Consider the following 27,706-nt stretch of genomic DNA (forward strand, 5'->3'; position numbering starts at 1 on the left):
GAAGAAGGTGGAAGCAATCAAGAGTTGTCCGCAACTGGCCTCCAGAAAACAGGTTTGAGCGTTTCTAGGACTGGTGGGATACTATTGGTGGTTTATCCTGAATTTCGCCATGTTAGCCGCACCCCCTAACCGACCTGCTTAAAGGGACGAAGACAGCAATGGCCAAATGGTCTGAGGAAGTGGAGGGAGTGTTCCAAGAATTGAAACTCTCCCTATGTAAGCAGCTGCTCTTGATTGCTCCTGACTTCAATAAGGAGCTTGTGGTCCAGACGGATGCCTCGGAGGTCGGGTTAGGAGCCGTGTTGTCGCAAGAAGTGAACAGGGAGGAACATCCCATTTTGCATTTGAGCAGAAAACTCTCTGTCTGTGAGAAAAACTACGCCACTGTAGAAAAAGAGTGCCTGGCCGTCAAGTGGGCAGTTGACACACTGAGGTATTACCTTTTTAGGCCGAAAGTTTAGGTTAGTGTCAGACCATGCACCCCTTAGATGGATGAGGGAAAAGATGGAGAAGAACGCCTGAGTTACTAGGTGGTTTCTAGCGCTCCAGGACTTTAGTTTTCATGTAGAGCACAGGCCCAGGAAGCTACATGGTAATGCAGATGTCCTGTCCAGACTTTCCTGTTTAGCAAGTGAAGGTGCCAAAACCCTCAGCTTTGGGCAGAGAGGGGTGATATGTGACAAAGTCACTGGCAGAATACTGGAGGGAAGATATGTTTCACTGAAGCTATTAGCTTCAGTGATGTGAAACATGGAAGTCTTCTCCTGCATAGTAGGTAAAGAGAGGGTTAAGCAGCTATATTTAAAAGGGCATGTTTTATAGGTGTATGACCAGAAGTGCAGGCGGGAGGTCATTCACCATATCTCCGCCCCATGGTGTGGTCTGGGGGCTTTAAATAGCCACCCTTTTCACTCAGGTGGGGGTCAGTATCTGGAGGCTAGCTCCAGAGAGAGGAGCTTGTGTTTGTTTCTGCTAACCTGAACTGTGGGGTTTTTGCTAATCCTGAGTGACCGGACCCCGGCCGGTGGAAGGACTTTGCTGGACATTTTCTTATTTTGTTTTGCTGTTATGCCAAATGGGTTGTGTTTATTTTCATGAACTCTACATTGGTTTATGCCGCTTAATAAACCAACTGAAAATTTAAAGAGACAGTGTTCCGTGTTTACCTCCATGTACAGCCGAGTGAGTAGATCTGCCACAATATATATATATATATATATATATATATATATATATATATATATATATATATATATAAGCAGCACAGAGTCAGGCCTCAACCACGTCTACATTGGGTAATATCCCAAAATGACAGCGCTCCTACAATAAGTGAAAAAATAAGGTGTCTTTGTTAGTGCATAGCCTATTGCAATGTGATCATTTCCTCCAAGGTTTCAGGAAGAATTGAAATGTTGCTATTGGATATGCACTAATAGACACCTTATTTTTTCACTTATTGGAGGAGTGCTGTAGTTTTTCGATATTACATTTGTATAAAGTGGCATGTAAAAGTTTAGGCACCCCTGGTCAAAATTACTGTTATTGTGAACAGTTAAGCAAGTTGAAGATGAAATGATCTCTAAAAGGCCTAAAGTTAAAGATGACACATTTCCTTTGTATTTTAGGCAAAAAATATATATATTGTTTCATCGTTTACATTTTAAAAATTACAAAAAGGAAAATGGGCCTATGCAAAAGTTTGGGCACCCTGCATAGTTAGTACCTAGTAGCACCCGCTTTTGAAAGTATTACAGCTTGTAAACGCTTTATGTAGCCAGACAAGAGTCTTTCAGTTCTTGTTTGAGGGATTTTCATCCATTCTTCCTTGGAAAATTCTTCCAGTTCTGTGATATTCCTGGGTCATCTTGCATGCACTGCTATTTTGATGTCTAGCCACAGATTTTCAATGATGTTCAGATCAGGGGACTGTGAGGGCCATTGTAAAACCTTTTGAGGTCGTCTATTGTGGATTTTGACGTGTGTTTAGGATCATTATCCATTTGTAGAAGTCATTCTATTTTCAACTTCAGCTTTTTTACAGATGCTGTTATGTTTTCATCAAGAATTTGTTGAAATTTCATTGAATCCATTTTTCCCTCTACCCAGGAAATGTTCCCCGTGCTATTGGCTTTGTGACAATCTGAGATAGTGGGTTTTAATAATCACCTAGGCAGGTTAACAATGCAACAATATTTTATTTGTTACATCCATGGTAATACAGCAATTCCAGGTAAATGTCCAAAATACAATTGTCTTAGTCCACAGGATCCCCTCCCCGGGGTGGTAGTTCCATTGACTTTGTGCCAGGCGATACTCACTATCCCCCAACTTTTGGTTGGCCCACAAATTTCGTATCTCCAGCCAGTATAGTCTGTAGTCACAGTCCACAATCCTTCATATGACAGATAAAACGATAGAAGCAAAAGTATCCAGTAGCAACAGTCCTTTTAAGAAAGTTTATCAAATCCAGATGACAGATCTCACTACTGTAGCACTTTTATCCAGCCCAGTCAGCAGCCGATCTGTACTCCATAAACCATTGATCCATCCATGGTCCAGGTCCTTAAACTAGATCCTATCCCTTCGATGACATTCCACCAACTCCCCCTAAACATGTGCCTTTTCTCCTTCACTGGGATCAGCCCCTTGAATCAGCAGAACTGCTGTCACCCTCCCCCCCAAAGCTAAGTGTGTATTAGTGGAAGTATTTTTCTCAGGTCAAACCCATCACCTGGGTCTGCATGTGAGACTTCCTGTGGTGACGGCTCCGCCGGATCTACTTTCAACACACAATGGTCCTAGTTGCTGTTTGAACAATGGTTAATGGCTCCTGAGATACTAATGAAATTACTAGAATGCTGGACACTTAACAAGTGAAATTAGTGCACATACTGACGAGCAAGCAGAACAATAAAACACAGCAAGAAATAACTAATAAAACTCAACAATAAGATCGATGGCAGCGGTCCTCCGTGCTGGAAAAATTCTGGTAGTCTTTACAACAAGGCCAGATCCTCCCAAACTTCAACACAACCCCAAAGCATGATTGATCCACCCCCATGCTTAATGGTTGGCGAGATGTTCTTTTCCTGAAATTCTGTGCTCTTTTTTTTTCTCCACACATACCTTTGATCATTGTGGCCAAAGAGTTCTATTTTAACCTCATCGGTCCACAGGACTTGTTTACAAAATGCATCAGGCTTGTTTAGATGTTGTTTTGTGTACTACTGATGCTGAATTTTATGGTGAGGACACAGGAGAGGTTTTCTTCTGATGACTGTTCCATGAAGGCCATATTTGTGCAGGTGTCTCTGAACAGTAGAACAATGTACCACAACTCCAGAGTCTGCTAAATCTTTCTGAAGGTCTTTTGCAGTCAAGCGGGGGTTCTGATTTGCCTCTCTAGCAATCCTACGAGCAGCTCTCACTGAATTTTTGCTTGGTCTTCCAGACCTTATCTTGACCTCTACTGTTCCTGTTAACTTTTGTGAAAAAAAGAAAATAAACAAACAAAAAAAAATAAAAAAATATATATATATATAGACTGATCAAAAAAATATAGGGAACACATAAACAACAGAATATAACTCCAAGTAAATCAAACTTCTGTGAAATCAAACTGTCCACTTAGGAAGCAACACTGATTCACAATCAATTTCACATGCTGTTGTGCAAATGGAATAGACAATAGATGGAAATTATTGGCAATTATCAAGACTCACTCAATAAAGGAGTGGTTCTGCAGGTGGGGACCACAGACCACATCTCAGTACCAATGCTTTCTGGCTGATGTTTTGGTCACTTTTGAATGTTGGTTGTGCTTTCACACTCGTGGTAGCATGAGACGGACTCTACAACCCACAGAAGTTGCTCAGGTAGTGCAGCTCATCCAGGATGGCACATCAATGCGAGCTTTGGCAAGAAGGTTTGCTGTGTCTGTCAGCGTAGTGTCCAGAGGCTGGAGGCGCTACCAGGAGACAGGCCAGTACACCAGGAGAAGTGGAGGGGGTCGTAGGAGGGCAACAACCAAGCAGCAGGACAGCTACATCCACCTTTGTGCAAGGAAGAACAGGAGGAGCACTGCCAGAGCCCTGCAAAATGACCTCCAGCTGGCCACAAATGTGCATGTGTCTGCACAAACAGTTAGAAACCGACTCCATGAGGGTGGTATGAGGGCCCGACGTCCACAGATGGGGGTTGTGCTCACAGCCCAACACCGTGCAGGACGCTTGGCATTTGCCACAGAACACCAGGATTGGCAAAGCCGCCACTGGCGCCCTGTGCTCTTCACAGATGAAAGCAGGTTCACACTGAGCACATGTGACAGACATGACAGAGTCTGGAGACGCCGTGGAGAGCGATCTGCTGCCTGCAACATCCTTCAGCATGACCAGTTTGGCAGTGGGTCAGTAATAGTGTGGGGTGGTATTTCTTTAGAGGGCCGCACATCCCTCCATGTGCTCTCCAGAGGTAGCCTGACTGCCATTAGGTACCAAGATGAGATCCTCAGACTCCTTCTGAGACCATGTGCTGGTGCGGTTGGCCCTGGGTTCCTCCTAATGCAGGACAATGCCAGACCTCATGTGGCTGGAGTGTGTCAGCAGTTCCTGCAAGGTGAAGGCATTGAAGCTATGGACTGGCCCGCCCGTTCCCCAGACCTGAATCCGATTGAGCACATCTGGGACATCATGTCTCGCTCCATCCACCAACGTCACGTTGCACCACAGACTGTCCAGGAGTTGGCGGATGCTTTACTCCAGGTCTGGGAGGAGATCCCAAAGGAGACCATACGCAACGTCATCAGGAGCATGCCCAGGCATTGTAGGGAGGTCATACAGGCACGTGGAGGCCACACACTATACTGAGCCTCATTTTAACTTGTTTTAAGGACATTACATCAAAGTTGGATCAGCCTGTAGTGTGTTTTTCCACTTTAATTTTGGGGGTGACTCCAAATCCAGGCCTCCATTGGTTAATAAATGTGATTTCCATTGATGATTTTTGTGTGATTTTGTTGTCAGCACATTCAACTTTGTACAGAACGAAGTATTCAATGAGAATATTTCATTCATTCAGATCTAGGATGGGTTATTTGAGTGTTCCCTTTATTTTTTTGAGCGGTGTATATAAATAAGGCAGCAGCACTCCATATGGCCAAGTTACGTCTTAATGAAAATATTAGATCTAAACTGTTTTGCTCAGCAACAAGAACTTACAAAAAATGAAGGTTTTTAGCGCATAAATTGGCCAATTCATGTGTGCCCATCAACCATGACAAGGTAACCTCCCCCTGATGGGTAACTACTCTGCCCTCCATGCCACTTCTGGGCTACAAGCCTTCAGCTAAACGGACAAACATGTCTTCTTCTGGGATAAAAACACCTACATTTAAAGGGCAAGTAGAGCAGTTTATGCATCACCTGCTAGTTAATGGGGGAGTGCAGAATCAGGCAAGAGGTAGTTACACCCCCTTATAGCAATATAAACCAGAAAAACCTGACCAGCACCTCCTAGTGTGAACTGGTGCCAGCTGCCGTAACTATAAAATATATATATGATTCTGTACTCCTCCCATTAACTAGCAAGTAATAAAACATTCTCTCTCTCTCATTATTCTGGCATTTGTCAAATGTTAAAAATTATGATAATCCCAATTGACCTAAAACAGGAAAGGTTTATCCTGATTTCATGTCAGATATTGAGAAAAACATGCATATGTGTCTTTTTATATAGTGTATGTAAACTTCTGGTTTCAATTGTGTGTATACAGTACAGACCAAAAGTTTGGACACACCTTCTCATTTAAAGATTTTTCTGTATTTTCATGACTATGAAAATTGTACATTCACACTGAAGGCATCAAAACTATGAATTAACACATGTGGAATTATATACTTAACAAAAAAGTGTGAAACAACTGAAAATATGTCTTATATTCTAGGTTCTTCAAAGTAGCCACCTTTTGCTTTGATTACTGCTTTGCACACACTTGGCATTCTCTTGATGAGCTTCAAGAGGTAGTCACCGGAAATGGTTTTCACTTCACAGGTGTGCCCTGTCAGGTTTAATAAGTGGGATTTCTTTCCTTATAAATGGGGTTGGGACCATCAGTTGTGTTGTGCAGAAGTCTGGTGGATACACAGCTGATAGTCCTACTGAACAGAATGTTAGAATTTGTATTATGGCAAGAAAAAAGCAGCTAAGTAAAGAAAAACGAGTGGCCATCATTACTTTAAGAAATGAAGGTCAGTCAGTGTGAAAAATTGGGAAAACTTTGAAAGTGTCCCCAAGTGCAGTCGCAAAAACCATCAAGCGCTACAAAGAAACTGGCTCACATGAGGACCGCCCCAGGAAAGGAAGACCAAGAGTCACCTCTGCTTCTGAGGATAAGTTTATCCGAGTCACCAGCCTCAGAAATCGCAGGTTAACAGCAGCTCAGATTAGAGACCAGGTCAATGCCACACAGATTTCTAGCAGCAGACACATCTCTACAACAACTGTTAAGAGGAGACTTTGTGCAGCAGGCCTTCATGGTAAAATAGCTGCTAGGAAACCACAGCTAAGGACAGGCAACAAGCAGAAGAGACTTGTTTGGGCTAAAGAACACAAGGAATGAACATTAGACCAGTGGAAATCTGTGCTTTGGTCTGATGAGTCCAAATTTGAGATCTTTGGTTCCAACCACCGTGTCTTTGTGCGACGCAGAAAAGGTGAACGGATGGACTCTACATGCCTGGTTCCCACCGTGAAGCATGGAGGAGGAGGTGTGATGGTGTGGGGGTGCTTTGCTGGTGACACTGTTGGGGATTTATTCAAAATTGAAGGCATACTGAACCAGCATGACTACCACAGCATCTTGCAGCGGCATGCTATTCCATCCGGTTTGCGCTTAGTTGGGCCATCATTTATTTTTCAACAGGACAATGACCCCAAACACACCTCCAGGCTGTGTAAGGGCTATTTCACCAAGAGGGAGAGTGATGGGGTGCTACGCCAGATGACCTGGCCTCCAAAGTCACCAGACCTGAACCCAATCGTGATGGTTTGGGGTGAGCTGGACCGCAGAGTGAAGGCAAAAGGGCCAACAAGTGCTAAGCATCTCTGGGAACTCCTTCAAGATTGTTGGAAGACCATTTCCGGTGACTACCTCTTGAAGCTCATCAAGAGAATGCCAAGAGTGTGAAAAGCAGTCATCAAAGCAAAACGTGGCTACTTTGAAGAACCTAGAATATAAGACATATTTTCAGTTGTTTCACACTTTTTTGTTAAGTATATAATTCCACATGTGTTAATTCATAGTTTTGATGCCTTCAGTGTGAATGTACAATTTTCATAGTCATGAAAATACAGAAAAATCTTTAAGTGAGAAGGTGTGTCCAAACTTTTGGTCTGTACTGTATATATATATATATATATATATATATATATATATATATATATATGAAGTACACAGTATAGGGGGCTGGACCACCACAGCGCCATATACTGTGTAGTGGCCATTCTTGATTACTGCGGCTCAGCTCCCATTAACTTTAATGGGAGCTGGACAACCCCTTTTACTAAGCGCCTTCATAAAATATTTACATTCACTCCAAATCACATAGGTTAGGAAGGTTAATTATGGGAGACAAATCTAATTACGTGCATATCCCTGATGCTTGGCTTCTACTCCTAGTGTTCATTTCATTTCCTGTATAATAGGATGAGGAGCTGCCCTCCTTCTCACTGGAGCTGCTCACCAGAACGGATTAGACTCCTTAATCGTCATGATAATAGAAAATCCTTGTCTTCGATCACTTCATTAGCAGATTAATGCGGTTCTCAATAGGTCCCTAAGGTCAAGTTAAGTAAACAATCCAGAGTAAGATCTCCTTCCGTTCACCTTATTTGCTATTTATTTTACCAGTGAGTATGTCACTGTATTCACTAATAGAACAATCCTCTTTTTATGTAACTTAATGCTGTTCATAAGACGACTATCCTTTATACATTTTATAAGGCTGCATTTATTTCTTGTTTTTGCAGACTTTGCTCCTGTAGCTGGGTAAACAATGATGTCTGATGTGCTCCCCTATACAGTTGTGCTCAAAAGTTTACATACCCCAGCAGAATTTTTCCTTTCTTGGCCTTTTTTTCAGAGAATATGAATGATAACAAAAAAAAAACTTTTTCTCCACTCATGGTTATTGGTTGGGTGAAGACATTTATTGTCAAACTACTGTGTTTTCTCTTTTTAAATCTTAATGACAACCAAAAACATCCAAATAACCCTGATCAAAAGTTCACATACCCTGGTGATTTTGGCCTGATAACATGCACAGAATTTGACACAAATGGGTTTGAATGGCTACTAAAGGTAACATCCTCACTTGTGACCAGTTTGCTTGTAATCAGTGTGTGTGCATGAAAGCTGAGTGAGTTTCTGGGATTCAGACAGACTCTTGCATCCTTCATCCAGCCACAGACGTTTCTGGATTGTGAGTCATGGGGAAAGCAAAAGAATTGTCACCGGATTTACGGGAAAAGGTAGTTGAACTGTATAACACGGGAAAGGGATACAAAAAGATATCCAAGAAATTGATAATGCCAGTCAGCAGCGTTCAAACTGTGATTAACAAATGGAAAATCAGGGACTCTGTAAAAACCAAACCATGGTCAGGTAGACCAACAAAAATTTCGGCCACAACTGCCAGGAAAATTGTTTGCGATGCAAAGAAAAACCCACAAATAACATCAGTTGAAATTCAAGACTCTCTGAAAACTAGCGGTGTGGCTGTTTCAAGATGCACAATAAGGAGGCACTTGAAGAAAAATGGGCTGCATGGTCGAGTCACCAGAAGAAAGCCATTACTGCGCAAATGCCACAAAGTGTCTCGCCTACAATACACCAAACAGCAGAGACAAACCTCAAAACTTCTGGAACAAGGTAATTTGTGATGAGGCGAAAATTGAACTTTTTGGCCACAACCATAAACGTTACATTTGGAGAGAGGTCCACAAGGCCTATGATGAAAGGAACATCATTCCTACAGTAAAGCACGGAGGAGGATCGCAGATGTTTTTGGGGATGTGTGAGCTACAAAGGCACAGGAAACTTGGTAAAAGTTGAAGGAAAGATGAATATAGCACGTTATCAGCAAATACTGGAGGCAAATTTGCACTCATCAGCGCATGGGACGTACTTGGACGTTCCAACATGACAACGATCCAAAACACAAGGCCAAGTCGACTTGTCATTGGCTACAGCAGAACAAAGGTAAGGTTCTGGAGTGGCCATCTCAGTCTCCTGACCTCAATATCATTGAGCCACTCTGGGGAGATCTCAAGTGCGCAGTTCATGTTAGACAGCCCAGGAATTTACAGGAACTGGAGGCTTTTTTGCAAAGAAGAATGGGCAGCTTTACCATCTGAGAAAATAAAGAACCTCATTCACAACTACCACAAAAGACTTCAAGCTGTCATTGATGTTAGAGGGGGCAATACACGGTATTAAGAACTGGGGTATGTGAACTTTTGATCAGGGTCATTTGGATGTTTTTGGTTGTCATTAAAATTTAAAAAGAGGAGAAAACACAGTAGTTTGACAATAAATGGCTTCACCCAACCAATAACCATGAGTGGAGAAAAAGTTTTTTTGTTATCATTCATATTCTCTGAAACAAGGCCAAGAAAGGAAAAATTATTCAGATTTTCTGCACCTATTATGTAAATTAGGTTATTTGCATTTTTTTAACAAGCGCTTTTATTACATTTTTTACACTACAGTCTCTGTCTTTTGTTGGTGTGTCATCTTTTACATAAAGCTGCTTTGTTTTTGACACTTCCTGGTATGTGGCTTTGACAAAAGTTTATTGCTACGTTCATGTGTGGATTTTTAGTGTGCTTCCACAGTGGAAATGGACCAAGAACGCATAAGTGTTTTTTTACCTGTGGATTTTCAGCACCTAATGGAAGTCTATGGGGAAAATCCATAGATAAAACTCAACGTTCCGGAAGGGAAATTGACATGTATAGCAAAGCTTTTTTTTGCTGTTCTTTCTCATCCGAGAAAAATTAATGAAGCTTGGACCAAACTCTGATAGTAAAAACCGACCAAACTCTGATGGTAAAATGCTACCAAACTCTGATGGTAAAATGCTACCAAACTCTGATGGTAAAATGTTACCAAACTCTGATGGTAAAATGTTACCAAACTCTGATGGTAAAATGTTACCAAACTCTGATGGTAAAATGCTACCAAACTCTGATGGTAAAATGTTACCAAACTCTGATGGTAAAATGTTACCAAACTCTGATGGTAAAATCCGACCACACTCTGATGGTAAAATGCGACCACACTCTGATGAAATGCTGATCAAAAACACTAATTAAATTCAGAATTTTTTTCTCATACGTTAAAATCACTGACACTGGCCCAAGGATTTAGGGCTCAGGCAGACTTCTGATCTCGGATCGTAATGCGCGGACTGGCAGTGGCTCTCCCAACCGGAGCATCACAGCATCATATATTTCTATGGATCTGCCATGCTCGGGTCGGTAGAACCACGGCCAGTCTGTGCACTGTAGTCCGAGATCCACGGATGTGCATCCAAAAACCACATCCAATTAAGTTGCTTATTAAACTATTTTCCGGGGGATCAACTGTTTGACCAGCAAATCTGCTTGGCCATTGCATTCGGTCACATTGTTTTCTGCATGAAACAGCTGCTTGTCTCCAAAGTTTGTTCAACAATCACAAATTTGGCTTTGACTTGGGCGCTCCGTTGGGTTTTTGCTAACAATAATTAATAATATTTACCAATAAACAATTCCTTTAATTTATTTTATATTTATTATTATTCAAAATTAGTTAACAATTAATAATTCCTTTAAATTAATTTCCTACAATCTAATTGACGGCTGCTGTGACTGTCAGCACATGGGCACGTGGCTGATCCTTATGCCAATACTCTGTGTGAATATTGTTGGAGGCAATCTATTGATACAAATCGTCTACATCAGCGTTTTATATAACCAGTGGCGCAGGTAACACATGTTCCTCTCAGGTGTTCTGCATGAGGCTCCCGAGCTCTTGGCAGCTGCTGGTATGATTGTGCACCAATGACACCGGGGATTACATGACTGATCCATATGACTGTCAGTCAATAGACACATGGCGAGGTATATCACTGCTACTTGGCCTGCGAGACGGGGTCATGTAACAGTCACTTGGCTTAGCAGTCAGGACTGTGGACTTTGAAATAATACAATATCACTGTCATTTGTTATATTTCACACTGATATTTTCAATCTGGTTGATCAGTTAGTAACTGGTGGTGTTACAGCCGTATCTAAAAACCCCAACAGCTACTTCTTGCTACCAGTTATAGTTTTTTACTACCCTGGTCTGTTTCTTTGTCAGTCCCTTGTATCATGTTTCTCCTGGTATAGTCTTATGTCTTTCAGTTTAAGGCCAGGTTCAGACTGCCGTATTAAACAGTCCGTTCACAGACCGCAGTTAGTTTTTGGATTAATTGCTGGACTCCTGATCCAAATTTATGGTATCATAAGCACATATGAGTCTCCAAATTCATGGTGACTATTGAAGCAATGGACGTAGAGCAGAGTCCAAGGCTCTAAAGGATTCAGACTTTTTCCAGCACGGAGCACTGGTTCTGTCGATCTTATTGCTGTGTTTTATTAGACATTCGCTTGCTCGTTAGTTCAGCCTTAGGAATCAATGTTTCCATTCAGTGACAGTAAGCAGAGGAAGACGTGCAGGCTGGATCTTATGCATACATAAGGCCACACAAGAGATTGCTAAAGGAAAATGTAAAGCAATCAATCCATTACCAGTATCTCAGGAGCCTCAAGCCATTGTTCTCCCTGCCACTAGACCCATTGTGTGGATGGGGATAGTAGACCCAGGGGAGCCATCACCCCAGAGGGTCTCACATGCAGTTGCAGGTGATGGGCTTCTGGAATAGTCTTCATTCTTTGAGCTAAAAGTAAATGTTTAAAGGGGTAGGGCGTGAACACTTCTGCCCTTTCAGGGGGATTATCCCAGGGTTGGAGGAAGAAATCAAATGTTTTAGTCAGGGAGTGGCGAGAGTGACGTCGAAGGGAGAGGATCTAGGCTGAGGTCCTGGAGGCATGGATGGATGGCCTATGGAATTTGGAGATGAGTTGCTGGTGGGGCTGGACACATGTGCTACAATTGTGGGATCTGTCGTCTGGAGTTGATGAAGTTCTTAAGGACTATTGCTGCTCGATATATATGGGCTTCAGTCATGTTATCTGTTGTTTGAAGGAGCGTGGACTTTGGCTACAGACTATACAGGCTGGAGATACAAAATCTGTGGGCCAACAAAAAGTTCGGAGACAGTGAGTATCACCTGGTACAGGGGAAGTGGAACTACGGATCCCAGGTTGGGAAATTGTATTTTAGTCATTGTACCTGAAATTGTTGTAAAACCATGGATGTAAGGAATAAAATATTGTTGCATTGTTAACCTGCCGAAGTGATTATTACAACCCACAACCTCAGATCTTCACAGGTTTTTACTACCCTGGTCTGTTTCTTTGTCGTTCCCTTGTATACTGTACTGTATCTCCTGGTATAGTCTGATGTCTTTTAGTTTAAAGCCAGGTTCAGACTGACATATTAAACAGTCCATTCACGGACCGCAGTGCTTGGATTAATTGCCTGTCTCTTGATCCAAACTAACGGTATCATAAGCACATACAGTATGAGGATGCAAATTCATGGTGGTGCATTGTGGTCCGTATGCACAGAAGTATTACATTGTATTTTACCCACGACCCATTTTGCTTCCAAGAAAACTGGATAACGACTTGATGGTAAAAATAGACAAAAAAAAAAATGGAAAAAAATTCCCCCCAAAAAAGGCTAAATCCTGCAACAACAAAAAAAACAACAAAACAAGCTCTTAGCCTCTTACACAACAAAAAAAAAAAAAAGAAAAGTCATGGCTTTAAGAATATGGTAACAACCAAAAATTGTTTTTTTTTTGTTTAAAATGGGTTTTATGGTGCAATGTATGGTGTGGGTCTCAAGTGGGCACAAGATGTTGGGCATTTGAAATGGCATATCTGTGAATAAATTGTAATCTTCACTTTGCACCACGTCTGGGCATTAAATTATGGGAAACCGCTGTGGAGTCAAAGTGATTTATGCCTTGAGGGATGTAGTTTACAAAATGGGGTCACTTTTTATTCATTATTTTTTTCCCCCAATGCGGTGTAAGGTGGAATTTCCATCATGAGCATTTGGTATGTTTTTGATACTACAGATTTACTGCACTAATTAACTATTTAACATTAATTGCATCTTTTATTGTGTTTTTAGTGATTTTTTTAAACTTGTTTTTATTGCTTTTTTTTTTCCTGCATGTGTTTTTACGCATATATATTTTCTTGATCTGCGGATTTTCTGCATCTCATTAAACTCAGTGGGAGAAATCTGCAAATAAGAAATTGACATAAAGCAGGTTTCAAAATTGCACAGTTTTGACAGTACAAAAAAAATGCACAATGGACATGAGATTTAACGTATTTTTCGGACTATAAGATGCACCGGACCATAAGACGCACCTAGGTTTTAGAGGAGGAAAATAGGAAAAAAAATATTTAAGCAAAAAATGTGGTCATGATGCCCTGTTATAGGGGAAGGGGTCTGCTGCTGACACTGGTATTGGGGTAATGTCCCCCAATTCTGTTAATATTCTCCATCCTGGTATGTATGGCCCCTCCTTCCTGGTATACGTGGCCCCCATCCCCATCCTGGAATGCATGGCACCCCTTGATCCCCCATCCTGGTATGCATGGCACCTCTTGATCCCCCATTCTGGTATGTATGGCACCCCTTGAGCCCCCATCCAGGTATGCATGGCACCCCTTGAGCCCCCATCCAGGTATGCATGGCACCCCTTGATCACACATCCTTGTATGTATGGCTCCCCTCATCCCCATCCTGGTATGCATGGCACCCCTTGATTCCCCCATCCTGGTATGCATGGCACCCCTTGATACCCCATCATGGTATGTGTAGCACCTCGAGGACTCGGCTGCTACAGGGGTATTGCACCTCGAACCAGAGGTGTGGTATTCCACTCCCGGGTAAGGATGAAGTGTGGGACTGAGCTCAGATAGCTGCATGCACTACACTCATCCCATTTCCGGGGGACAGAACTACGGTACTCCCACCAGTTAGATGTGCAGGTACGACAGCGTCTGTCCCTGGCTGGAGTGGGAGGGGGGGAGGAACATCCCAGTAGTGTAGGGGCAGATAGGGGAGGGACTCTGGGCATAGAGGTAGGAGCCCATTGGGTGCTAGTCACCTGGGCTCACACATAGAGGGAGTATATAAGGTGGGCACAATCTAGGAACAGGGTCAGTTCAGGGAGTGAGTTCAGAGAGGAGCTCAGCCAGAGAGGGCTGACAGGGAGCTGTGGCTCCGGCTGGGCCCAGCTCCAGGGCCAGGCCTGTAGTGAAGAGACGGAGGAAGAGAGGCCCAGGGACACAAGACAAGAGGGAACCCTGAGATCCCAGAAGTAAACCAGAAGGGTGAAGGGTTGGCAGAAAAGGGTACCGGATCCCAAACTGGCAGAGGCAAAATATCCTTAGCCAGGAACCGGAGGTCGTGGTCAAGTTTTGGGCACGACCCTCACCACATCCACCAGGAAGGCATACCACGAATAGGGTCAGGAAAGCCAGGAAAGGTTTTGCCACCAAGAGGCCCGAGGGAGCCGGACAAAGGTGGGTCCCTGGTGGGGACGGCCAGTAGGAAGAAAGAGAGGGGAGCTCAGGACCACGCTCTGGAACTGCCCGGGAGTTGACCGAGTCCCGCACCTGGTGGACGCAGCACGGCCCGGGTGGTCACCCTTGGCCGAAGTGACCGGAGCAACACCTGTGAGTAAAAACCCTGAAACTGCATCACACGTCTCTGAGCTTCCTTGCCGCACCATCACTACCACCATCATTTACGTCTGCTGCCCTGAGGCCATACCCCTCCCGTTGGGGGTTATACCATCTACGCTGCACAACCATATCACCGGCCTCAACGGACTGTCCTGCAGCGGCAGCTCCATAGCTGCATTCAACGGGTGGCGTAGTCGTCCAACATCTACCGTTCAAAACACTGCCGTCCAGCTTGACTCCCTGGGCACGGACCGGGTCACCGCCACGAGACTACTACTCCCATCGGATCCGGCTCCGGGTAAGCCCCCGTGCGCGCGATGCCGCGCGACGAAGGCCCAGGGGCGCGTCAACTTTGGCGTAGTCGGCAGGATTTCGTGCCCGCAACTACCGGGTACTGCGTGCCTGAAGAAAAGTTTATATGTACCGTAAGAAGAAGTCTCCCGCCAATTCCAGAGGGTCCCCGCCATCGGACGCCATCTCGGGTCGTTTCCTGCCGTTTGCCTGCCATCTGCAGCCTTTTCCCGCCATCCACGGAGTTTCCTGCCATTGGGAGACGATTCCCGCCATCTGAGACGATTTCCCGCCCTGGCAGAGCGGACGCCATTATGGGCGTGCCAGAGGGTGGCAAGAGACCACCTCCCATCGTGGGCCTGGTCCCAGAAGAGCGCCAAAAGCGGAGACCGCCCCCACCAGCAGAGACTGCAATGATAGAGATGTCCATCAGAGCGAGGGGTCTGCCCCTGGAACTGACAATCACCAAGTGGCCCCGGGACCACCCTCAGTATGGGCGGATCAAGAACAAAAGAGAGAGGATGGGTGCAGCCTGGAGGAGTCTGGAAAGATCGCACCCGGAGATGGAGGGAGAGTCAGGCAGCACCGACCCTCTGGTCAGGAGCCTGTTGCAGGCCGCCACCCCAGAAGGCCTGGTGGAGATCCTGGCACAGCTCCCCAAAGATCGGGAGCATGCACAGACCGCGCTGGAGGGCTTGGCTCAGAAGATGGCCCGAGTGCAGCAAGAAGTGCTGGCCGAGTGGAGCAGAGAAATGGCCCTGCAGGCTGGAACCCGCCAGCAAAGGACGCCACCCGGGACGAGGAGTCTGTCTGCCTCTGAGGATGGTGCAGGAGGGACGAAGGCCGGAGACGATGCCGTGGAAGGAGCTGAAGAGATGGAAGCAGGTAAAGGGGACGTCACCACCCCAGGCCTAGAAGCCGTGAGCCTGCCCCAGCTCCCCGTCGCAGAGCCCAAAATCCCCCTTACCGTGCCCGTTGCTGCACCGCCACCGCTCCAAACTAGGCCTCAAGCGGCAGGAGCCGCGGCCGCGCCCCCTGTGACGTCACGCGCCTCAATCCAGAGCGCGGCCAAGCAGGAAACGCCACCGGCCTGGTCGCAAGGCCGAGTACCCCCGGGCGCCGCCGTTTCCACAGTGCCCTTCACCTTCAGAGTGCCACCGGCCTGGTCGCAAGGCTTGGTGAATCCTGGCGCAGCTATCACCACCGCGCCCTCAACCTCCACCGTGCTGCCCTTAGGTGAAGACCTGTTCGCACAGCATACTTGCCCGGATGGGCAGCCCTTTGAGTAGCCACCGGAGTACCTCAGTCCCCGACTCCGGAAGGAAAGGCCCCTGTGTGAGCCCCTGATCCCGGCTCCGGCGCCCGCCAAGATCACCCCACTCCCGTTGGAGGAGGCGCAGTTCGCATGGGACCCCACCGGTGAAAACCTCATGGGGTTCACCCAAGAGACCCGGGCGGCCGCAGCCCAGCGTGCGGAGTGCTGCCGACAACAACTAGAGGTCTTCAACAAAGAACGGCGAGAGAGGCGGGTCCGCGAGGAGCGGCTGCAGGTCCAAAGTGCGGAGCAGAAAAGCCGGACCCGACGAAACCGCCGTGCGGCCCACGGTCCCCGCGCCACCGGGACTGTAATAAAATTTCAAATGGAGCACGGCTGGGGCTTTATCAGGGATCACAGAACCCCCGGCGACGTCTTTGTTACCCGCAGGGATGTCGAGTCCCACCTGCCAGAGGGACACCGTGGACGTGACCTTTACCTGGGTGACGAGGTCACCTTCACCCGGCATCAGTGTGCAAAAGGACCATACGCCCTTCATGTGCACCGGCTGACGGAGGAAGAGCTGCGGTATGAGGAGGAACAAGAGGACCCGGACGGGTCTGAAGATTACCCTCAGGAGGAGACAAGGAGAGGACACCGCTGCTGAAGGGAAGTAGCATAAACTGAAACTGTATATAGTTACCCGTAGGGGTACTTGTCATGCTGCCAATTTAAGTGTGTTCCCCGTTGGGACTAGTGTGAATTGTTCCCTGTGTGTCCCTATCCCTAACCAGGCTGAGGACTGTGAGCAGCCATTCCTTATCCCCACAGGCTGAGGACTGTGAGCAGCCATTCCTAATCCCCACTGGCCGAGGACTGAGAGCGGCTATACCCTGTAAATAGTTGCGCTTCCTAAAGCGCCCCCTTCTGGTTTTATAAGGAACTGTTTTTCTTCTAGTGACTGTGGCACTTTACCTGGTCACAAGTTGCACCGTGGCCAGAAGATCAAGAACATTTTATATGAAAAAGTTTTATATCAAAAGTTTATAATGCTAGAATAATATATAAGAAGTTACCTGTCATGTTATATCTGCTGATAATGTTTATGATGTCTTACCTGTTAGTGTATGTTTTAAAAAGTTTGTATGTTTTGGTATGTTTTACTCTTTTCCAGCCCGAGGACGTGCTGTGGTTTACCAGGGGGGAATGTAGCACCCCGAGGACTCGGCTGCTACAGGGGTATTGCACCTCGAACCAGAGGTGTGGTATTCCACTCCCGGGTAAGGATGGAGTGTGGGACTGAGCTCAGATAGCTGCATGCACTACACTCATCCCATTTCCGGGGGACAGAACTACGGTACTCCCACCAGTTAGATGTGCAGGTACGACAGCGTCTGTCCCTGGCTGGAGTGGGAGGGGGGGAGGAACATCCCAGTAGTGTAGGGGCAGATAGGGGAGGGACTCTGGGCATAGAGGTAGAAGCCCATTGGGTGCTAGTCACCTGGGCTCACACATAGAGGGAGTATATAAGGTGGGCACAATCTAGGAACAGGGTCAGTTCAGGGAGTGAGTTCAGAGAGGAGCTCAGCCAGAGAGGGCTGACAGGGAGCTGTGGCTCCGGCTGGGCCCAGCTCCAGGGCCAGGCCTGTAGTGAAGAGACGGAGGAAGAGAGGCCCAGGGACACAAGACAAGAGGGAACCCTGAGATCCCAGAAGTAAACCAGAAGGGTGAAGGGTTGGCAGAAAAGGGTACCGGATCCCAAACTGGCAGAGGCAAAATATCCTTAGCCAGGAACCGGAGGTCGTGGTCAAGTTTTGGGCACGACCCTCACCACATCCACCAGGAAGGCATACCACGAATAGGGTCAGGAAAGCCAGGAAAGGTTTTGCCACCAAGAGGCCCGAGGGAGCCGGACAAAGGTGGGTCCCTGGTGGGGACGGCCAGTAGGAAGAAAGAGAGGGGAGCTCAGGACCACGCTCTGGAACTGCCCGGGAGTTGACCGAGTCCCGCACCTGGTGGACGCAGCACGGCCCGGGTGGTCACCCTTGGCCGAAGTGACCGGAGCAACACCTGTGAGTAAAAACCCTGAAACTGCATCACACGTCTCTGAGCTTCCTTGCCGCACCATCACTACCACCATCATTTACGTCTGCTGCCCTGAGGCCATACCCCTCCCGTTGGGGGTTATACCATCTACGCTGCACAACCATATCACCGGCCTCAGCGGACTGTCCTGCAGCGGCAGCTCCATAGCTGCATTCAACGGGTGGCGTAGTCGTCCAACATCTACCGTTCAAAACACTGCCGTCCAGCTTGACTCCCTGGGCACGGACCGGGTCACCGCCACGAGACTACTACTCCCATCGGATCCGGCTCCGGGTAAGCCCCCGTGCGCGCGATGCCGCGCGACGAAGGCCCAGGGGCGCGTCATATGCATGGCACCCCCTTATCCCCATCCTGGTATGTATGGCACCCCTTGAGCTCCCATCCTGGTATGTATGGCACCCCTTGAGCTCCCATCCTGGTATGCATGGCACCCCTTCATCCCCCATCCTGGTATTCATGGCACCCCTTGAGCCCCCATCCTGGTATGCAATGCACCCCTTGATCACCCATCCTGGTATGCATGGCACCCCTTGAGCCCCCATCCTGGTATGCATGGCACCCCTTCATTCCCCATCCTGGTATGCATAGCACCCCTTGATCACCCATCCTGCTGCCCACAAAAAAAACTAAAACACTCATACTCACCTCCTCTCTCCTCCAGCGCTGTCCCGCTCTGCTGCTGACACTCTCACTGTGTGAGCCGCGCATGGCGTCCCTGCCATGCGCCCTCACACAGTGTGAGAGCGCGCACACTGTACCGCATCGCGATTCCTGCTGCCGGTCTGTGTGCCAGCTATTAAAGACCATGGATATTCACTACAACCCATGGAAGTGGGTTGTAGTGAATATTCATGAGCTTTAATAGTGGGCACACAGACCGCAGAGTGCAGCAGGAGCCACGCTGCGGTACAGTGTACCGGCTATTAGGGAAGTAGTCTTTAGTAGCGGGCATAGCGCAGGCTGCAGCAGTCGGCTGCTGCCTCCTGTGCCCCGCTGATCCCCCACTGCTGCTTGGAGGAAAAAAGTGCGTCTTATAGTCCGAAAAATACGGTATGTAAATCCCTTACACGTTGCTGGAACTGTAATACGCTGCATTTTTTTGTACCAGCGTGTGTAAAGAAAACAGGGAGGATGAGAACAAGTCATCCCTCTGCTAATTCTCTCTGTTCTCTCTGCCAGCAAAATGCAGAGATGAGTGACAGCGCTGTCAGACTATTTTGGATACAGGAGCCCCAATATTAAATTTAAAGGGAACTTACTTTCTCAAATGCTATAAATCTGCAGATACACGATCAAACTGAAGGATAATAGCATTACAATGCTGCTCGATCGCCTTACTGAAAGTGCAGCTACCAGGAGAAAATGATCTTCATTCCTCTCGGGAGCCACCGGCTTTCAGTCATAGAGGTGGGCCGGAAGTGGCTACAGTCACCACCAATCAGTACACAGTGCCCGCCCCGGCATCTTGATTGACAGCTTGTTCGGCAGCACATCTGTGCAGAGAGAACTGGGCTTACAACCGCCGCTCATAGTGCTGTGAGCGGTGACTGCAGCTGCACCTCTATGACTGAAAGCCGGCAGCTCACAGGAGCAATAAAGATCATACCCATGCTTTCAGTAAGGCAGACAGACAGAATTGGAACAATATTAATTTGCAGATTAGCCTTATATCTGAAGATTAATAGCTTTTGGGGACATGACAGGATCCCTGTAAGTTTTGCAGCAAATACATAGATATATTTATAATAAAAACATTGTTACAAACGTCATTAGGAAGGGGATACATCACTCCTACCACTTTATTGAAGTAAATCCTGTTGTCAGGTTCCCTTTAAATGTAACGATCATAAATGAAACATCATAAAGTCTCTATTTTTTTTTAGTTATAATGTCTCAAATTGTGCAAATATTTAGAGAGGTGGGCTACTATTGGGATATGTGCCCCAATGTGTATGGTTATATAAGACTTTCAGTGTCTCGCGGTGCGGATTATGCTGACTGGGTGGAATTCCCAGATTACAAAGTATTAAATGAAGCTTTAAAAGTAGAGCTGGTGAAAAGACCGTAGTGTGGGAGATAGAAGAGGAGGAGGGGGGACCAGAGATTACCGGGAACAGAAGACCTCTAACAGGAGACAGAGAAAATGGGAATGTAGAACACCTGAATCTACCAGGAATTTGGTAGAACCCGAAGATAAAAACTTAATAAGGAGCTGTAACACCTGAAGGAGAAAGAAGGCGCCAGAAGGAAGAGAACTTGGCTGTGGCACATTTCAGGTAGGGATCTGTATACACCTTGATTGTATAGTGTCAAGGTAAGGGTTCGTGCAGACGACTGTAAAAATTGGACGAGTGATTATCCGTTTTTAATCTACAAGGCCGGGCACATCTAAATTTGAAGACCATCTTAAGGAACTGAGAGCTGGTTGAAGACATCAGAGTTTTCTTAATTCATAGCATTGTCAAGCATTTAGCAAAAAAAGAAAAGTTCAAATAGTCTTTTATTTAGATTAATAACCTGGAATTATGAAAAGAACGAACACCGTCCATGCAATATTTAAAGTCAGGAAGGTTCATTGTAGAACAGTTTTTATGATGTTGTTCCAGAAAGTATATACAGGTGCATCTCACAAAATTAGAATATCAACAAAAAGTTAATTTATTTCAGTTCTTCAATACAAAAAGTGAAACTCATATATTATATAGAGTCATTACAAACAGAGTGATCTATTTCAAGTGTTTATTTCTGTTAATGTTGATGGTTATGGCTTACAGCCAATGACAACGCAAAAGTCATTATCTCAGTAAATTAAAATAATTAACAAAAAAAAAACACCTGCAAAGGCTTCCTAAGCGTTTTAAAACGTCCCTTAGTCTGTTTCAGTAGGCTCAACAATCATGGAGAAGTCTGCTGACTTGACAGATGTCCAGAAGGCAATCATTGACACTCTCCACAAGGTCCCAGAGTCAGGAGGAAGAATGGAGAGGCCACAATCCAAGCTGCTTGAGGTCTAGTGTGAAGTTCCCACAATCAGTGATGGTTTGGGGAGCCATGTCATCTGCTGGTGTAGGTCCACTGTGTTTTATCAAGACCAAAGTCAGCGCAGCCGTCTAACAGGAAATTTTAGACCACTTCATGCTTCCCTCTACCGACAAGCTTTCTCGAGATGGAAATTTCATTCTCCAGCAGGACTTGGCCCCTGTCCACACTGCCAAAAGTACGAATACCTGGTTTACACACAACAGTATCACTGTATTAGATTGGCCAGCAAACTCACCTGACCTTAACCCCATAGAGAATCTATAGAGTATTGTCAAGAGGAAGATGAGAGACACCAGACCCAACAATGCAGACGAGCTGAAGGCTGCTATCAAAGCAACTGGACTTCCACAACACCTCAGCAGTGCCACAGGCTGTTCGCCTCCATGCCACGCCACATTGATGCAGTAATTGATGCAAAAGGAGCCCCGACCAAGTATTGAGGACATTTACTGAATATACATTTCAGGAAGACAACATTTCAGATTTTAAAAACATTTTTCAAGCTGTTGTTATAAAGTATTCTAATTTACTGAGATAATGACTTTTGTGTTTTTATTGGCCGTAAGCCATAATGCCATAATCATCACCATTAACAGAAATAAACACTTGAAATAGATCACTCTGTTTGTAATGACTCTATATAATATACGAGTTTCACTTTTTGTATTGAAGAACTGAAATAAATTAACTTTTTGATGATATTCTAATTTAGTGAGATGCACCTGTATATAGAATATCGATTTGGTGTAGTATCTATATCTACTATTAAACCAAGTACAGTCCAGTAAGACATTCTCATGCACCATTGTAGCTCTGTGCTGACTCGGTACGACCCCCCCTCCCCCACACACAAGGTCCAAAGCAGTAGATAATCCAAAAATTCCAAGGCCCCAGAAAGCAATAGGGATAAGACATAGCCTAGACTTCATCCTGAAAATTGCATAATGAAATAAAAAAACGAGGTAGACGATGCAACGTTTCGGCACTAACGAGCCTTTTTCAGGCCAAAAATACAATAAAAATTACAACCATAAAGTATATCTGTAATTATTATTGTATTTCTGGCTTGAAAAAGGTCATTTAGGGCCGAAATGTTGCATCGTCTAAGGATGGAATAAAGGCTACGTCTTATCCTTATTACTCTCTGGTGCCTGGAATTTTTGGGTTATCTATTAAACCAAGTGCAGTCAGGTAAGTTTATGTTCATATTTATGTTTTTTATGTTTTTTTGGGTGTATTTTTTATAAATCAATCCCAAGATGAAAATATTTTTACACAATTTACTTTGATATTTTCATTAGTTGAGGACAAACAAATACTGCAAAAAAAAGAAAATGTGAACATAGCTTAACTTTGTATATGAGGCATTGAGAAGCGATGAGATCTGTTCTAGCTTGAGATTATTTTAGTCTTGGCTTTGCAGTTTGGGCAAGTGAAAATTTTATTAAAATTCAATCTGGCCTTTCTTTCCACCAACTGTGTAGACTTTGGGAGATGTCTGTCTCTGTTTTGAGGAAAATCATAAAAGTTATATAATTTTATTACATGTGGCTTTACCAGGTATCAAGAATGTTCCTGGCATCTCTTTTTGGCTGGAATGACCCAGATGGGTCTACGGTGAAGCTGGCTCCCAGGAGCAGCGCAGAGCTGGTTACAGAGACTCTAATGTTAGAGCTGGGATCCCACCTAAAACGAGCTGAAAAGCAGCAGCGAGAGCGCCTCATTGAATACCGACGAGTGAAGAATGGAGTAGACTACACATGGCTAGCATCTGTCCCACGCCAAGGTTACGAAGTCAGCCCAGGGGACCAGCTGGAGCTCAGAGACATTTGTTCCAAAATAAGTCCTTCTCAATGTGGCCCTGTCATTCTAAGGTAATGTACATATTGGGTTACTGAATAGTATAAGATGCACTCCCCATAGACCTCCATATAGTATAGTGCAACCCCATAGTATAATGTACTCCCCATAGTCCTCCATATAGTATAATGCACCCCAATAGTCCTCCACATAGTATAATGTACTTCCCATAGTCCTCCATATAGTATAATGCACCCCAATAGTCCTCCACATAGTATAATGTACTCCCCATAGTCCTCCATATAGTATAATGCACCCCAATAGTCCTCCACATCGTATAATGTACTCCCCATAGTCCTCCATATAGTATAGTGCGCCTCTATAGTCCTCCACATAGTAGAATGCACTCCATAGTCCTCCATATAGTATAATGCACTCCCCATAGTCCTCCACATAGTACAATGCACTCCCCATAGTCCTCCATATAGTATAGTGCGCCTCCATAGTCCTCTACATAGTAGAATGCACTCCATAGTCCTCCATATAGTATAATGCACTCCCCATAGTACTCCATATAGTATAATGCACTCCCCATAGTCCTCCACATAGTACAATGCACTCCCCATAGTCCTCCATATAGTATAGTGCACCCCCATAGTCCTCCACATAGAATAATGCACTCCCCATAGTCCTCCATATAGTATAGCGCAGTCCCCACATTCCTCCATATAGTATAATGCACTCCCCATAGTCCTCCATATAGTATAAGGAGTTTTTATGTTCTCCCCATGTTAACGCGGGTTTCCTCAGGGCTCTCCTGTTTCCTCCCACACTCGAAAGACATACGGATAGGGAATTTAGATTGTGAGCCCAATGGTGACAGTGATGATGTCTGTAAAGCGCTGCGGAATATGATGGTGCTAGATAAGCGAGTAAAATGTAGGGATTTTATGAAAATGGCTAAAAAAAAAACAAACAACTAAGTATAATACAGAACTAGAATTAGGATCCCTGATAATATTTCTGATGACCTTCGATTGGACAGTATAAATCTGGTCATAGATCCACTTCGATTTTTAGGTAAACGTTATAAAGAGTATTCCTTTAATATTGTGGCAGTAGGCTTCATCTCTTTACACTACACGGGGGGGAATAAACATTATCAAATATCTCTGGGGTCGATCAAGGACACGTGGCATTGGTGTTTATATCGTAGGTTGAAGAAACACCATTTTTAAAGAACTGCATCCAACTTTGACAATGTAGAAGTTGGGGAGGTATGGCCCAACACCCTAACATTAAATCATTTTGAGTTTGGCAAGAAGGGTCAATTGTATCCAGAAAGAAAGCATCTTTAACAATATTAAGAAAAGCGGATTTGTAAAGTATATGGAGAAAGTAGCTCACCAATGCCAAAACTTTTGGCTAACACAAAATACTTTTAAGAACACAAAAATGTACAAAACTATAAACAAATATGAACGAACTGAAATATTGTTTTTAAATAGTGACTCGGGTATATAAATAAAAAAAATAAAATAATAAAAATGTGGAATATTTGGAATTTATACTTTTTGAATCTTTAGTTTGTAGGATAGGGCTCAACAGCATTGGCCTTTACTTGTATTTTAGCCTGATCAGGTATTGTGTAAGTGATGGAAATGAATGCATCACGCATATAACAGTTTATCTTCCTGTCCAGGTTTCGTAGGCTGATGTTGGAGTTTGAGCCCGAGGGAACGGAGATCCTAAGGCTTTTTCGGTCAGTGCTTCAGGATTTTTTGACTCAGGAAGAGGAACAACGAAAAACGCAGGAAGGTCACTGGGAGAAGCGCAGAAGAGCCAAAAGCCTGGCCACGTTCAGCTTCAAGCCTCCTCGTCTGCGCGTCAATCCTTTCCAACTGGAAGACGCACATAACTCAGATACTGAGAGCGAGCTGATAACTGCTGGGAGAGCAAGAAGCAAAAGTATGCCGGAGTTCAGCATCACCAGGGAAGTGCATTGTGACTGATCTCTATATACACCAGCATCTACTGCAAACAGAATTGTACCCAATGGCCAGAGTAAGGGCACAATCACAAGCGTCTCCGCTCATGTTAGATCCAAAGATGGCTGGGCAATGTTTTTTTATTTTTGGACAGAAAGATGAAATAAGGTCACCTTAGACATCCCCTCATCAATATCCTTAAAACCGCCACCCTGAAAATGTCCTTTTAGTATGTGACGTGACGGACACCTTCCAGCACCGTACTAACTGCCTTGAATAAACTTCACCTTTTTATTATAATTCTGCCTAGCCCCAACATTAGGTTAATGAGGGAGCAATTTTATATTTTATTTTCTCATTTCTAGATCACCATCATATTCCGCAGCGCTTTACAGAAATCACTGTCCCCATTGGGGCTCACAATCTACATTCCCTATCAGTATGCCCCTTTTGTGTTTTGTCAAATCTTTCTCCTATGAATCAGGACGACCTCTGTAAATATACCGACTCCATTCTATGTTTTTACATAAATAGCATTGTATAAAGAAAAATCTCTTAAGGGTTGTGATTTGTTTTATTTTTTTATTTGTAATTTTTTCTTTTTTTCTTTTTCAGTGGCTGAAAAAAAATATTATTGGCCGAGCGTGCAACTGTTCTCAATAGGAAAAAGCAAATAAGTACATAAAAAAAAATTAAGGCATTTTGAAATCCAACATCCAATCCTTCTTTCCTCCCAAAACCTACAGGCAGAGGAGAGTTAGGATATACCCATTAATGATAAATAAAATAAGTTTGTCAAGCTGAAATCAGGTCCCATAAATACTGTACATGAGTCTGGATAAAGACATACAGAGTACTTGCAGAAGTCTACGGGGGGGGGGGGGGGGGGGGGGGGGGGGCAAATTACAACTTTGGACGACGTGAAGCTAGTACAGAACCTAACGGTTCATGCATACGAGCGTATACATCGGACATGTGCTATACGATTTTTAATCACTGGCCCATGTTAGTCAATAGAGCTGTTCAGATGAATGATTTTTATTCTTGGTCCGAGAAAAAAAAAAAAATACATAATCGGAGCATGCACTACTTTCATCCGAATCTCGGATGAGACTAAAGCATTAAAGTCTATAGCGGTGACCAAAAAAAAAAATAAAACTGATTCCACATTGATCATCAGAGTAGCATCCGATTTTTACAGATACATTTCCTAGATTTATAATAGAAATCTATGTATGTGATCATGTACAGGTTTTAATGTAGTTGTATCAAAACGGATCGCACACGGATGTAAAAAATTGACATGGATGGCACAAGGATAAAAATTTGAAAAAAAAAAAAAAAAAATTGGTCAGAGTTTCCTGGCTGAGACGCGGACGAGTTTTCATACGCTCTTCTGCAGGCGTCCTTAAAGTTTCAGCGTAATATGACTGTTCATACCAAGCCTAGACCCTCAGTACCCCCTTCTCATAACCGAGCAGTTCAGTGCCGCGTCCCACCTACTTGTTTTCCATCCATCTCCGCCAGCAGCTCGCTCCTGTAAAGCCAGAGCAGTCAATAAAAGACAAGCACACACTTAGGCCTCATTCACACACCAGTATTTGTATGTCAAAACCAGGAGCGTCTCCAAAACAAAGAACAGGTGTCAATCTTTCAATTATAGTTTTTCTCTGTATGTTCCACTCCTGGCTTTGGAATACAAGCACAAATACAGACGTGTGAATGAGGCCTTAGTCTGTCATATGGAAATACCCCTCCTGTATGTACATATTATATATATCAGTGTATATATATTATGTTAATCTATTTTGCACAATAGGACCCATTTATGCAGCAAAACAGTGTTTATATTTTCTTTTCGGATGTCAAAAGTGGGTATGAAAGCCAGCAAGAAAGGAAATGTCATCTCAACCATCCCTGTCCCTTTTAGGGTACATAGCCATGATCACTGGGGTCCTACTGCTTGTGAATGCCTCTATGGGCCTAAGCGATGGCTGTAGGTCTGGTGGTCGTGATCCATCCACGTATGACATTACTAGTCGTATTGTCCGTGGACAATCAACAACTTCATCTGGCAAAATCGTCCGTTTTCTCTGTGATCTTGTGGGCCAAACCTATGGCTCTTTAACTGGGGAAATGAATGAAAGCATGTCCCTTATTGGGATCCAGGTTTTTTTTTTTTTTTAATAAAAAGTATAGAAACTAAAATTTATGCTTGTGTAAACTTTCCATTTCTATACAAGGGATTCAATACATATCCACTTTTCTAGAATTATTGGTGCTGGCAAGTCTAACGCATAGTACT

General features: G+C 44.6%; 1 protein-coding gene across 2 annotated transcripts; it reads left to right on the top strand.

Annotated features, from left to right (window-relative positions):
* Window positions 1–668: 668 nt before the first annotated feature.
* LOC141174561 (protein RD3-like) lies at window positions 669–26,271 on the top strand. Of its 2 annotated transcripts, none has more exons than XM_073659499.1 (3): window positions 669–775; window positions 23,174–23,487; window positions 25,116–26,271. In XM_073659499.1, exons 2-3 carry the CDS (start codon window positions 23,183–23,185, stop codon window positions 25,423–25,425), a joined length of 615 nt encoding a protein of 204 aa, XP_073515600.1. In that variant the 5' UTR covers window positions 669–775; window positions 23,174–23,182; the 3' UTR covers window positions 25,426–26,271. The 2 variants fall into 2 exon arrangements, with proteins under 2 accessions (XP_073515600.1, XP_073515601.1); XM_073659500.1 differs by lacking the exon at window positions 669–775 and adding an exon at window positions 20,640–20,847.
* The last annotated feature ends 1,435 nt before the right edge of the window (window positions 26,272–27,706 follow it).

This window comes from Phyllobates terribilis, unplaced genomic scaffold, assembly GCF_046119375.1.
Source record: "Phyllobates terribilis strain yellow unplaced genomic scaffold, ASM4611937v1 Scaffold_13__5_contigs__length_258822181, whole genome shotgun sequence".
Taxonomy (NCBI): Eukaryota; Metazoa; Chordata; class Amphibia; order Anura; family Dendrobatidae; genus Phyllobates; species Phyllobates terribilis.